Here is a 14,791-nt window from a genome sequence, read left to right as displayed (position 1 = left end):
GTCATGTGACACAGAAACAGGCCCTTCAGCCCACCATGTCCATGCTACCTGTTGTACCTATCTATACCCCCATTTACCTGCATTAGGTCTGTAGTCTTCTATGCCTTGGCAGTTTAAGTACATGTCTAGGTGCTTCTTATATGTAGTGAGAGTCTCTGCCTCCACCAACTCTTCAGGCAGCACATTCCAGACTCTAACCACCATCTGTAGAAGAGATTCCCCCTCAGATCCCCTCTAAACCTTCTTCCTCTCACTTTTAACCCATGTCGTTGACTCACCCACCATGAGAAAAAGATTTTTACTATTTACCCTATCTATCCCCTTCATAATCCTCCATACCTCTATCAGGACACCACTCAGCGTCTTCTGCTCCAGCGAAAACAACCCCACTCTATCTAGTCTCTCCTTATAACTGAAAAGCTCCAGTCCAGGCAACATGCTGGTGAATCTCCCCTGCACTCTCTCCAGTGCAGTCACATCCTCCCTATAGTGTGGCGACCGGAACTGCACACAGTACTCCACATGTGGCCTAACCAATAGTTTATAAAGAGGCAACATGACATCCCAGCTGTTATATTCAATGATATAGCCAATGAAGGCAAACATCCTCTATGCCTTCTTCACCACCTTATGCACCTGTGCTGCCACCTTCAGGGATCTACAGACTTGTACCTCAAGGTGCCCCTGTTCATCAACACCCCCTCATACCCTACCATTTACTCCTACCATTGTTTGCCCACCCAAAGTGCACCACCTTCCACTGGTCAGGATTAAATTCCATTTGCCAATTCTCCACCCAACTTTCCAGCTGATCTAAATCATGTTTATCTTAAACCAACCTTCCTCATTATCTACAACACCACCAAGTTAGTTTTCAGTAGCAGATAAGCTGGGGGAGGAATGGGTAAGGAAAGGGAATATCTCTGATAGGGTGAGACAAAGGTGTTAATGTGGCACTTAGAAGCTACATCATGTTTCTTTGTGTTTTGCGTTGCTAACAGCAGGCTAGAATATGCTAATAGAAACTGCGACAAAATGACGATCGGCTGAAATGACCAATTCAGAGACAGAGAGAAAAAGTTCCTAAAGTTGGAAAATTCAACACTGAGTCCAAAAGGCTGCAATGTGCCCAGACAGAAGATGAGGTGTTGTTCCTCATGTTTGCATTGGACCTTGTTGTAACAGTGCAGGGTTGGTCAGAGTGAGAGTGGGATGGGGAATTGAAATGGCAGGGAACAGGAAGCTCAGGGTCACTACTGCAGACAGGATGCAGTTGTTCCACAAAGCGATCACCAATTCTTTGTTCACTTTCTCCAGTGTTTAGGAGGACACATTGTGAACACTGAGTGCAGTAGAATAGATTGGAGGAAGTGCAAGTGAATCCCTGCTTCATCTGGAAAGAATGTTTAGGATGCTAGGAAGGAAAAAGGTGAAAGATCAGGTGTTGCATCTCTCTAACTGCCATACCAACGCATTTGGTCTCACCCTTTCAGAGATGGTTCCACCCAGCCGTCCTCTACCTTCCCTGCTACTGAAAACTAAATTGTTTTCTCTCATCCAATTCTCGCAAAGGGTCTCAGGCTTGAATTGTTAACTATTCCCCCCCCCCCCCCACAGATGCTGCCTGACCTGCTGAGGGTATCCAGCATTTTCTGTTTTATTTCAGATTTATAGCATCTGCATTTTTTTTGTGATTTTCAAGGAGCTTTTAGTGTGCTTATTCCCACACCCCAATTAACACTATCTTCATTTTGTATTTCTAGAGTGAATCATGAGTAAAGCGCAAGACAAGCTGGAGCAGATGATACCATGAAGAAAAGCTCACGGGTCCTCCGTCACCAACTGCTAAGTAAGAATTGCACACAATATCTTGTGTTTACTCACCTTTACAAAAAAACAAAGGAATTGTCTACAAAATGGATCACTTTTATATCAATCAAAACTTGGCTAGCGGAGGTTTGAAGGCAAATAGAATAAGAATGTAAATAACAGTAGATCAAAAAGCCGAAAGCCTAAATGTGCCACTTTGTGTTACTTCATAAAGGAGACAAAAACGCATACAAATACAAGAAAACAGGAGCAGGAATAACCTACCGGGCCTCTCAAGACTGTCCCACCATTCAATTTGATTCTGGCTGATCTGCTCTGGGCTCATCTCCTCTTCTGTGCCAGTTCCCCATATCCCTCAATTCCTCGATCTTTCAAACATTCTCCACCTTACATATATAGAGTCGTAGAGCACTACAGCACAGAAACGGGCCCTTCAGCCCATCTAGTTCATGCCGGCCTGGTTTTCTGCCTAGTCCCATCTACCTGCACCCGGACCATAGCCCTCAATACCTCTCTCATCCATGTACCAATCCAAACTTCTCTTAAGTGTTACAATTGAACCCACATCTACCACTTCCACTGGCAGCTCACTCCACACTCACGCCGCCCTGTGAGTGAAGTAGTTCCCCCTCAGATTCCCCTTAAATATTTCACCTTTCACCCTAAACCTATGATCTCTAGTTCTAGTCTCACCCAACCTGAGGGGAAAAAGCCTGCATGCATTCGCCCTATCTCTACCCCTCATAATTTTGGATACTTCTATAAGATCTCCCCTCATTCTCCTATGCTCAAGGGAATAAAGTCCTAACCTATTCAACCTATGCCTGTAACTCAGGTCCCCAAGTCCAGGCAACATCTGTGTAAATTTTCTCTGCACTCTTTCAAGTTTAGTCTATATCTAAATAAAAATATCGAACTTTTAACATAGGTAAACTCATTAGGAACCTCAGTGATGTCTGTTGATGAACCAAAGGGCCTCCTCTGTTATCTCCTGATTCTGAGGGTAACCGTTTTACTTCAGAGTGAAGAAATATAATATTTTATACTGCTATGTATTTAAGGCAGAAAATGATGGAAATACTTAGCAGGTCAGGCAGATCTGTGCAGAAGGTATCAGCGTTAACATTCCAGGTCAATGACTTTTCATCGGAACTGGTATCATATCATTCCAGTGTTACGAACCAGCAACAAATGAAAAACACTGATTCATGATTTAGTGTTAAAAATTATTTTATTAATAACTACTTATGATAATAAGAAAAATAAAAGTAAAAATGTTAGAATGTTAGAAGTAAAAATGTTAAACCTTGAACATTAACCCCAAAAACTAAACTCTTCATGTGTGTGTGGCAAAGTCCGAAACTCCAAGTCCAGGAATGGTACTTAAAGTTCAGTTCAGCAAGCCATAAGATGAAACATGAGCAAAGGCTTCTTCGACAACCACCGTTGTCTGAAGATAAGACGTAGATGTAGAGAACATAGAGAGAGAGTAATTACGAAATCCAAATGTTCCACGATGGAACCCAAACGACACCTCAGTGTTTACTCGGTAGTGACATCCTCACCCCGAAAAGCATCCATATTGTGGCCGTCCCCACAATTACTGCCAGTTTCTAAATGTGGATTTGCAGTGACAGACTCAGTTATTGTTCCATATCCATCGATAGGGAAACTAGCAGGTCTCTCTCTCTCTCTCTCTCTCTCTCTCTCTCTCTCTCTCTCTCTCTCTCTCTCTCTCTCTCTCTCTCTCTCTCTCTCTCTCTCTCTCTCTCTCTCTCTCTCTCTCTCTCTCTCTCTCTCTCTCTCTCTCTCTCTCTCTCTCTCTCTCTCTCTCTCTCTCTCTCTCTCCTCTGACTGACTTCTTCAACAACGTCATTACGTCCTTTATCTTCTGTCAACGTAAGCACGCCACACACACACACACACACACACACTACTAACTCTATCTTAAAGGGACATTCACCAAGTCCGTAACACCTCCCACCTAAAAAGCAATTTTTTTCAAGAAAAATCTTAACCGCGCATACAGTTAGTAATGTTAATAATTATCATTCTACACAATTACAGAATATCAGACTAGTAAAGATACATGTTTCCCATTTAACATCGGGAAAGACAATTAGCGATCACGTTACCTTTGCCTTTAATGTGAGTTATCATGAGATCAAACTCTTGCAAAATTAAACTCCAGTTTAACAGCCTTCTGTTTTTGTTTTTCACTCGGCTCAGAAACACCAATGGGTTATGATCTGTATACACAGTCAATGGTTTCTGAGCGGTGCAAACATATACACTGAAATGTTTCAAGGCTAAAACAAGCAACAGTAATTCTTTCTCTATGGTGGAATAATTCTTTTGATGCTCATTAAATTTCTTTAAAAAGTAAGCTACAGGATGGTCAATATCATCAAGGTCACCCTTCTGCAACAACACAGCTCCTGCAGCTTCATCACTGGCATCTACTGCTAATGAAAATGGCTTTTCAACATCAGGTGATTTGAGCACAGGATGGTAGCATAAAATGGCTTTCAGCTTCTCAAATACTTCTTGACAAGAATCTGTCCAAACAAACTTTATTCCCTTCTTCTGAAGATTAGTTAGGGGAAGAGCAACATCAGCAAAATTTTTACAAAATTTACGATAATATCCAACCATTCCCAAAAATCTTCTAACAGTCCTCGTACCCGTGGGAACAGGGAACTCAGATATTGCTTGAACTTTTGCCTGAACAGAAGCTAACTTGCCTTGACCTACAACATAACCAAGGTGCGTCACAGTGGCATGGCCAAATTCACTTTTAGCCAAGTTAACTGTAAGGTCAGCTTCGGAAAGTCTTTCAAACAACCTTTCTAACGCAGAGATGTGATCCTCCCATGTATCATTCCCTGTCACTAAGTCGTCAATGTAGGCATCTGTATGGTTTAACCCATGAATCACCGAATTAATCATTCTTTGAAATGTTGCCGGAGCATTTTTCATTCCAAATGGCAAAACATTATATTCATGCAATCCAGAAGGGGTTGCAAAGGCAGAAATCTCCCTTCCTCTATCTGTTAATGGAACACACCAGTACCCTTTTAATAAGTCAATCTTTGTAAGAAATTTTGCCTTTCCTACTCTATCTATGCAATGATCCACCCTAGGAATAGGGTAAGCATCTGACTTCGTTACAGCATTCACTTTTCTGTAATCTGTGCAAAATCGAACAGTTCCATCAGGCTTAGGCACAATAACACAGGGCGAACTCCAGTTTGAAGTATAACGTCTAATAATATCATTTTCTAACATATATTCAATCTCCTGGTCAACAAGTTTACTCTTTTCCAGGTTCATTCGATATGGGTGTTGTTTGATTGGTTTTGCATCCCCAACATCAGCATCATGGGTAATTATCGATGTTCTGTTTGGAACATCTGGGAACAGATTTTTAAATTTTAAAATTAATTCTCTCATCTGTTGTTTTTGTGAAACTTGTAAATGGTCCAACTTCGTTTCAAGGTGCTCCAGGATATTTTGGTTTTTTAGTTTTGCTGGAACAATATTTGGTCTAAATTAGCCTTCCTCATTATCAACATCAGACATTCTCGGGACAACATTCACATCACATGGTATTGCCTCTGGAATCTAGAAGTTGCACACATGATGGTTAACAAATACTGATTTCCAGCTTTAGACTTTGGTAAGGGGCCAACACAGTCCACAATCACCTTCGAAAAGGGTTCACCAAAAGCAGGAATTGGCTTCAACGGAGCCACAGGGGGTCTTTGATTTGGTTTACCTACCATCTGACATGTGTGACAGGTTTGACAAAACATCACCACATCCTTTCTCAAAGCAGGCCAATAGAATTGTTTCAAGATCTTCCCTACAGTTTTATTCACACCAAAATGACCACCCAAAGGCATACTATGGGCCAGATTTAAAATCTCATCCCTATAAACTTTAGGAACCACAACCTGACGAATAACTTCCCATTCCTCATTAACAGGGACATGAGAAGGTCTCAATTTCCTCATTAACACTCCATTTTTGACATAATATCCAATTGGCACTTTTTCAATCTCATCACATGAGAGTGCTTTTTCTCTCAATTCAGTAAGCTCAGGGTCTTTCGTCTGTTCCACCATAAATTCTTTCCTCGACACAGACAAATCTTTAAATTCAGGCTCAGTGCAAGGATTTTGATCCTCCAGTGAAGACAGAAAAGTCTCAGACAAGGCATCATAATTTTCTTCCTGTTTAGGGCTGTCATAGGGAACAACATCAGGCTGCACAGGACTGTCGAACTTGGCTAATTTTTAGCTCTAGCTCGAGTCACCGCACAGGATGGGTAAACATCTGGATCATTCTCAGACTCATCAATCCTTGGTTTGGTTGTTAACCGTACCACAGGGACAAGTTCTCCATCCGCAAGGTCATTCCCCAACAACAAAGAAACTCCTTCCACTGGTAAGCTAGGTCGTATCCCTATCTCGACAGGTCCTTCTACGAACTTTGACTTTAAAATCACCTTGTGCAAAGGGACAGACATGGTGTCACCTGTAACGCTTCGCACTAGATTTACCTCACCAGTGTCAGTTTCTTCACCAAAATTTAAAACACTGTCCAGCAAGAGAGATTGGCAAGCCCCAGTATCTCTAAGGATTTTCACTGGCACCTGGGGTGACCCATCATTCAGTGAAACAAATCCCTCGGATACATAAGAACAGAATTCCTTCCTCACCTCCTCCAACTTTTCAGCCTTTACCTCTGGCAAGGACTGATCTTTAACAACATCCCCTAAACCTTTTTGATTTTTAATTACCTGAAAACAAGCATTGGGCACAGCTTCCTTCCTTTTCTTCAAAAGGGCACAATTAGCTATTACATGGCCAGGTTTCTTACAGTAATAACAAGTGCGCTCAGCAGGTTTCTCCAGCCCTGGCTTCTTTTCATCCTTCCCTTTTTGATTACCTCCCAATTTAATTTCCGGTTTACCTGGATTGTCCTTATAACTCTTTTGAAAGGTTTTAGGTTTTCCCCATTTGGATTTATGGGTTAAAGCATAATCATCTGCCAACCTAGCAGTTTCTTGTAATGTTTCCACCTCCTTTTCATTTAAATATGTTGTTATCTCAGCTGGGACACATCTTTTAAAATCTTCCACTAACATCAATTCTGTCAATTTATCATAATCCCCAACTACATTTTTAGCCATGCACCATCGTTCAAAACACATTCTCTTTCCATTGGCAAATTCCATGTACGTCTGATCTGCAGATTTCTTCAAGTCTCTAAATTTTTGTCTATAAGCTTCAGGTACCAATTCATAGGCCTTCAACACAGTTTGTTTTACCTTTGTATAATCAGCTGCATCCTCAACAGACAAAGCAGAATAAGCCTTTTGAGCTTTACCTTTAATTACACTCTGTAACATCAGAGCCCATCCTTCCTTTGGCCAGTTTGAACTCACAGCAACCCTTTCAAAATGTTGGAAATACTGATCAACCTGATATTCCTCAAAAGGAGGGACTAATCGAACCTCCCTACTGGCTAAAAAACCATCATCAGACTCAGATTCCAAACTCTTTTGCTTCATTTTTAACTCATGCTGCCGCTGTTTTCCCTTCCCCTCCCTATCCAACACCATCCTCCTCGTTTCCATCTGGGCCTTCCTTTCCTCTGCCTCCACCTCAAACTTCAACCGAATTAGATCCCGTTCTCATTCAGCCTCTAACTTCACCCGAGTTAGCTTTCTTTCCCAGTCAAACTTTAACCGAGTTTGCTCTCGTTCAGCCTCCATCTTTGCCAGCTGCACCTGTGCCTCAGAAATCGTTGGTTCACTGCCAGGAAATTGTTTTAATACCTCCTCCTCAAACACCTTCTTTTCCACATAATGGCCAGCTATCAGTCTCTGAATATCTGCCTTTCTCATAAATCGCGTTACTGCCTCCAGATGTAGCTCTGCAGCAATCTTCACCAAATCAGGCTTCCTCATCCCCTGCAATCCTCCAGGGGTGGGTTTTTTAAAAAATGTATCCATTGTTGCTGGTTTCCACACACACAAGCCAATTAAAAAGAAACCTATCAGACCAACCACAATCAGTCATCCACTAAGATCCCAATTTGTTCAAACTCAGACCTCCCTCGTCAATCGTTGGATGCAATCCCGGACGAATCTCGTTAATCTGGGGAACGATCCCGGATGAGCCCCCAATTTTGTTAGCAACAACCAGCAACAAATGAAACACACAGAGTCATGATTCAGTGTTAAAAACTATTTTATTAATAACTACTTATGATAATAAGAAAAATAAAAGTAAAAATGTTAGAATGTTAGAAGTAAAAATGTTAAACCTTGAACATTAACCCCAAAACTAAACTCTTCGCATGTGTGTGGCAAAGTCCCAAACTCCAAGTCCAGGAATGGTTCTTAAAGTTCAGTTCAGCAAGCCATAAGGTGAAACATGAGCAAAGGCTTCTTCGACAACCACCGTTGTCTGAAGATAAGACGTAGATGTAGAGAACATAGAGAGAGTAATTATGAAATCCAAATGTTCCACGATGGAACCCAAACAACACCTCAGTGTTTACTTGGTAGTGACTTCCTCACCCCGAAAAGCATCTGTATTGTGGCCGTCCCCACAAATACCTGTTTCCCTCTACAGGTCAGCAACAAAGTGAACTCCACCGGATTACTCCCAATTTCCATACGTGGATTTACAGTGACAGACACAGTTATTGTTTCTCATCCATCGATAGAGAAACTAGCAGGCTGGTGTCTCTCTCCCTTTCTCTGTCTCTCTCCTCTGACTGCCTTCGACTGACTTCTTCAACAACGTCATTACGTCCTTTATCTCCTGTTGATGTAAGCACGCCACACACACACACACACACACACACACACACACACACACACACACACACACACACACACACACACACAACTACTACTACTAACTCTATCTTAAAGGGACATTCACCGAGTCTGTAACACTAGTCACAATTTCAGAGCAGTGTACTTTTACAAATGAATAACGCTGCAAGTTGACATGTGAGTTTATAAACCTTTTGACAAGTGCAACACCATTAGAGCTTAAAACCAGTCCATTTTAAGTCTTCATAATGTTAAATCTTCCAGCAATTCCCTCAGCAGGTGACTTGTGTTTTCATTGCAATTTTATATCATACACAGTGTCGATTTCTAGTTCCTAATAGCGTTCATAACCATTTGCAAGCAAAATGTTTTCTGGGTGTTTTATCTCCACAGGAGTCACTCTCCTCCAGCAATGTTGTTTTTATACTTGCTTGTGGCAAACAGCAGCAGATCTACCCAAACTTGTACACTTTTCATTTTGTTCAAGTAGACCTCCAGGCTGACTGGAGGATTGAACCAATTGAGCAGGAGTGCTTCTTGGGCACAATTCTTTCACGGGGAGGAGAGGAATTTATTGTGTTTGAGTCTCCTTCAGTTAAAACTTGGTATGAAAGGATTGTGGGTGTTTGCCTCCTTTTTTCCCTGCATTTCTCATAAGTCATGGAATCACAGAGAGATACTGCTCAGAAATAGGCCCTTCGGCCCATCGAGTCCGCACTGTCCTTCGAGCACCCATTTTTACGCAAATCCTACAATAAACCCATTTAATTCTCCCCACATTCCCCTACAAACCGGAGCACCGGAAGGAAACCCACGCAGACACAGTGGAGAACATGAACACTCCACACAGACAGCACCCGAGGTCAGAATTGAACCCAGGTCTCTGGAGCTGTGAAGCAATGGCTCTACTAGCTGTGCCATTGTGCTCCACTATCAAGTGCACTGTGGCTTACGTGGAGACCATGTTTTCTGTGCCCTCATTGTCATGGTTTATGGTGCACATTTAGAATCAGAGTAGGGTGAATGGGGGAGGGCTGGGGATGCTTGTTCTCCCCTGTCCTGGCAATTAGACTTGACCATATATCTTAATGATATGGATATGAATGTAGGAGGTATGATTAATAAATTTGCAGATGACACAAAAATTCTCATTCATTCTCTCTCTCTCTCTCTCTGTCTCTCGGAACAAACCTTCTCTCTACTTGTATCTTCATGTGTGCCAGCTGCTCTGACCCACAGCACCATGCACTCACCATTGCTATACTTTATCCTGGGAGACAGAAAGACACAGAGACCAACTGCACCCCCTCACCTCACCCCCTCACAAAGGAACACTTGTGAAGGAGGAAGAGGAGAGGGAACAGGGAACCAAGTCCCACTGCACCGCTCACTGAGGGAAACAGAATCTGGCATTGCAAAGCCCCAGTTCAAACACTGACATTGTGAGGCTGTCTGGGCTGAATTAGTGAGATGCATTCCACACTCCAGCCAGAGACCATGAGGAGGCAGTGTGTCTGCTCGCTGGGGCACAGTCTGTACATCAGCACTGCCCTGGGGGGGCTCAGATGAGGACAACCATAGGGGGTGCTCACGGAAGGCTGATGCGGCTCAGTACTTGGCCTTTCCCTGCCTGTTTGCCCGACAGAAGGAAGGAATGGCAAGAAGCATTGAGGAGTCTGTCTCCGATTCCGCCAGTGGCCATGGATACCGGAGAGAACCATTCCCACTCAGGAAGCAGTGGGCACTCCTGCACCAGCTGTCGCTGACACCTCTGCTTTATGGAGCAGGTTTCTGTTTCCATAGAGGCAAAAGCTATTCCAGGTACTTGTGCTGAAGATGGCTCCCATCAAAGCCCACAGGGAGCCAGGCTGTTCGCTGGAGCAGACTGGCTGTATTGCTGGAGCTGGTCAGTATTACCACAGGTTGGGATGGGAACGGTGCAATCTGGAACCCAGCAGACACACAGACATTTGTCTGCCCCGTGCTGGGAGAGTCCCGTTGGCATTGTGGAGCATGCAAGTACTGTCCTCTCCAGAATGGCTGCTGTTCTGCTCCCACCTCTGGTTCTCAGGCCCCAACATCAGCCTCTTCATGGAAAGAAGCTGCAGCTGGCAGTTCACCTTCTGGGCCACAGGATCACCATGGTTGTTGGCACGGAGATCTGATGTTCCTGCTGTTAGACCAGAAAACCATAAGATATAGGAGCAGAATTAGGCCATTCAGGCATCAAGTCTGCCCCACCATTCAATCATGGCTGATTTTTTTCAACCCCATTCTCTCCCCTTCTCCCCTAACCTTTAACCCCTTTACCAATCAAGAACCTATCAATCTCTGCCTTGAATACACCCAATGACCTGGTCTCCACAGCCCTCCATGGCAACAAATTCCGCAGATTCACCATTCTCTGGCCGAAGAAATTCCTCCTCATCTCAGTTCTAAAGGGACTTTAGAACTAACCATCCCTTTATTCTGAAGCTCTGGCCTCGGATCCTGGACTACAAATGGACTCCCATTATCAAACTCTTGAACAGACGTCTTGTATGATAAAGATGAACCCTTGATCTCCTAATCTACCTCATCGTGGCCCTTGCACTTTATTTGTCTACCTGCACTGCACTTTATCTGCAACTGTAACACTATATTCTGCATTCTGTTATTGCTTTTCCCTTTGTACTACCTCAATGTACTTATGTATGGAATGATCTGTCTGGATGGCATGGAAATAAAAGTTTTTCACTGTATCTCGGTGCATGTGACAATAATAAACCAATTATTGATTACCCTGTGATAGATGTGCCTGACAACAGATGGGTTTGAAGGACCTGCACTGCAGTGGGAGACCAAGTTGGAAGGCACCCACAAGGTGCAGGGTGCGTTGATATTATTAGTATAGATAGAGGAAGTTTCAGTTTGATTAATTATTTGTTTATCTTTTTAATTATGATTCCTTATTTCAGTCTTCCAAGTATCACAAATCCAGTCGCAGGTCCAACAAACAATCTGCTGGAGGAAATCAGCAGATCGAGCAGCATCTGTGGGGGGAAAGGAATTGTCAGTGATTCAAATCAAAACCCTGCATCAGATGCTGACCGCACCCCCCCCCCCCCACAGATGCTGCTCGACCCACTGAGTTCCTCCAGCAGATTGTGTGTTGCTCCAGATTTCAGCATCTGCAGTCTCTTTTGTCTCCAGTTGCAGGTCCAATGAGGTTGCTTATAGAAGCTTATTGGAGATGAATCAATGTGTCCAGAAGTATTCTGCCTCTTCAGAACTCTCATTGTTCTTTTATTGAAAGCAGAGACATTGTGGAACGTTCCTTTAATTCCTTAAGAGCCAAAGTCTTTGGGGAAATGAAAATGTGTTTTGGGAGCAAGATGGCAGACACGCACTGAGTGACAAGTGTTAGAGAGTTTCATAGTATTAGAAGAGCACCCCTTGATACTGCTGGGAGGAACCATATGTTCAATTTACCTTCCTTGGGCCTGGCACACTGCTCAGGGTTCAACTTTATGGCAGATTTTGCCACTCGTTACGGGGACATCCATTGATGAGCCAATGTCAGTGCAGGAGGTAATCTGGGCTACTGCAATGGTTTGGAAACCATTGTCACTCTTGTAGGTTGATGCCCTATTACAGAGAATCCCTGTTCATCCTGAGGTTCTCATTTCACAAGACTGATTAGATAACCGCTGGAGATCTGTGTGAGATGGTTCTAATCTGTCTCTTCCTCAAGCCTTTGTTACTTCATGATGTGATCAGCTCAACGTTTTATCTGAGATCTGATTTTGGAGATCATCAGCAAAGATGGATGTGTTTGTCCAAGTCCCTTGTGGTCTAAATTTTCTGAAATTCCTGAAATCAGCCTTAACAACACATCTAAAGAGGGCTTATAAAGTTATACAATGGGGAAACAGGCCTTTCAGCTCACTGAGTCCGCATCACCCAACATACACCCACTTACACCAATCTTACACTAATCCCATTTTATTCTCTCCGCATCCCCATAAACTGCACACAGATTCTACCACTCACCCACAGTCCAGGGGCAATTTACAGCAGCCAACTAACCTACCAACCCACAAGTCTTTGGGATGTGGGAGAAAATCAGAGCACTCAGGGAAAACCCACATGGTCACAGGGAGATCATGCAAACTCCACACAGACAGCACCCAAGGTCAGGATTGAACCCGGGTCTCTTGCGAGCCAACAATGACGAGGTAAGTACTGCAGGGAGCTTCTCAACCGGTGCAGACTCAGCAGCCATGTCTTGAAGAGAGTGACCGCACTCTCCACTTGCTCCTGGTCTTCAGCGCAGTGACACTCAGCTTCAGTCACTGGAGCATGGGTAGGTCCCACCAAGGAGGGAGTATTGCACCCTTATCCTCCCCATCAAGACCCAGCTCCTAGGGCAGTGTGAACTGAAGTACAGGAGTGAACTCACATTGCCTAAAAGCAGGAGTCTTGTGATCCACAGGATATGTACGTTTGGGGAGATGCACTGGCATCACAGGCAGGACAGACATGGCTGTGAAACTACTATAGAATCATGGACTGAGCCCACAACATTCAGGGTAAACAAGCTAACAGTAATGATGAAAGTAACAACACTCATGAGGAATAAATGCCTATGACTGCATATTTCATGGGTAGTTGGTGATAACACTGCAGAGGCCTTAACTCCCAGTTTCTTCATGCACAAAACCATTCCTTTGGAAATGTTTGTTATTTTCTTATTCTTACTCACACCATCACTAATATTAGTTTTAATGGGGCTTCCTGAACACTGTTCTTTTCCTAATTTAATTGTAAAATTTTGTATGCTGTCTTTTGATATCCCTTGCAATTTTCATTCCGTTCTCTCTTTGTCCCTACTTTGTCACCTATCTCACCAAGCCTTTAGAATTTGGGCTAGTTTTGTCTTTTTAGATTCTTTTTCCCATGGTTTTCAGTTATGCCAGACCAGTGTAGTTCTCCATAATGTTTCTTTTGGCAAGCTAAGATCTTATCCCTTCAGCTATAGATTGATTGTGTATCTAATTGAAGTTTTCTTCTTCTCGTGGGCAGGGCAGGAGTGCAGCTGCTAGTGCTTCTGCCTCACATCTCCAATGACCCAGGGTTCAATCCTGATCTCAGGTGCTGTTGGAATTTGTTCATTCTCCTTGTGAGGACCTGGACTTCCACCGGGCACTCCAGTTTCCTCCCACATCCCAAAGACATGTGGGTAATTGGCCAATGTAAATTGCCCTTAGTGCGGGTGGGATGGGAACATGGGAAGAAAAGGGAAAATTGGTGAAGGAATGGGATTACTTTGTCAGCTGACATTGATTAAATGGGACATGTGACATCCTTGAATGTCATAAGGGAATATAGAAATATAGAACACATCCTACTGATGTGTCATTTTACACAGTTACATGTTTGATCAGTTTACCACGGATAATTTCTGCCACATTGCATCTTTGCCTAAATCTGGAATAACATTCTCCCTTTTGAATGTTACAACAAGCTCAATCAAATGACTTGCTGGCAGTTCAGTACAGAAGAGCTGGGTGGCACCGGCTAGTTCCTGTGTGCACATCGGTACATTCCTTACATCTATCTGTCCACATCCAACCTCCGGAAACTATCTTGAGCAACATTAAGCCACGTTACAGAAGCTCTGCAAAGTGTTCACTCAATCTGCGTTTGGTTTCTCCACTGTAGAGGAGGTCACATTGTGAACATTGAATGCACTAGACTAGACTGGGGGATGTGATTGAGTTACTGCTTCACCTGGAAAGACAGTTTCAGTCCCTGGATGGAACTGAAACAGTCTTTCCAGGTAAAGAAGCATTTCAGGGAATCACGTAGGGAGTAATACAGAAAGGAGAGAGCAAGGGAAGTTGTGTCTGGTGGTGGAATCTTGAGGTATTTGGGAGAAATTGTGAAGGATGTTCTTTTGGATGCAAAGGCTGGTAGTGTAGAAGGTAGGGATCAGGGGAACTCTGTTCTTGATCTGTCCAGGAGGAGAGGAAGTGAGAACAGAAGTGAAGAAAGTAGATAAGATATGGTTAAGTGTTCTGTTAACAATGGTAGAGGGGAAGTTGCAGTTCGAAAAGAAAGACA

General features: G+C 43.3%; 1 protein-coding gene across 3 annotated transcripts in view; it reads left to right on the top strand.

The window, feature by feature from the left end:
* tmem108 (transmembrane protein 108) overlaps window positions 1-14,791 on the top strand; it is a 48,339-nt gene that overhangs the window by 12,339 nt on the left and 21,209 nt on the right. For all 3 annotated transcript variants that reach the window (XM_052016659.1, XM_052016660.1, XM_052016658.1), the window contains exon 3: window positions 1,764-1,849. In XM_052016659.1, coding sequence (XP_051872619.1) covers window positions 1,810-1,849 — 40 coding nt within the window. In that variant the 5' untranslated portion in view covers window positions 1,764-1,809. The remainder of the gene's footprint in view (window positions 1-1,763; window positions 1,850-14,791) is intronic.

This window comes from Pristis pectinata, chromosome 5, assembly GCF_009764475.1.
Source record: "Pristis pectinata isolate sPriPec2 chromosome 5, sPriPec2.1.pri, whole genome shotgun sequence".
NCBI lineage: Eukaryota > Metazoa > Chordata > Chondrichthyes > Rhinopristiformes > Pristidae > Pristis > Pristis pectinata.
This window is presented reverse-complemented; position numbering and strand designations above follow the sequence as displayed.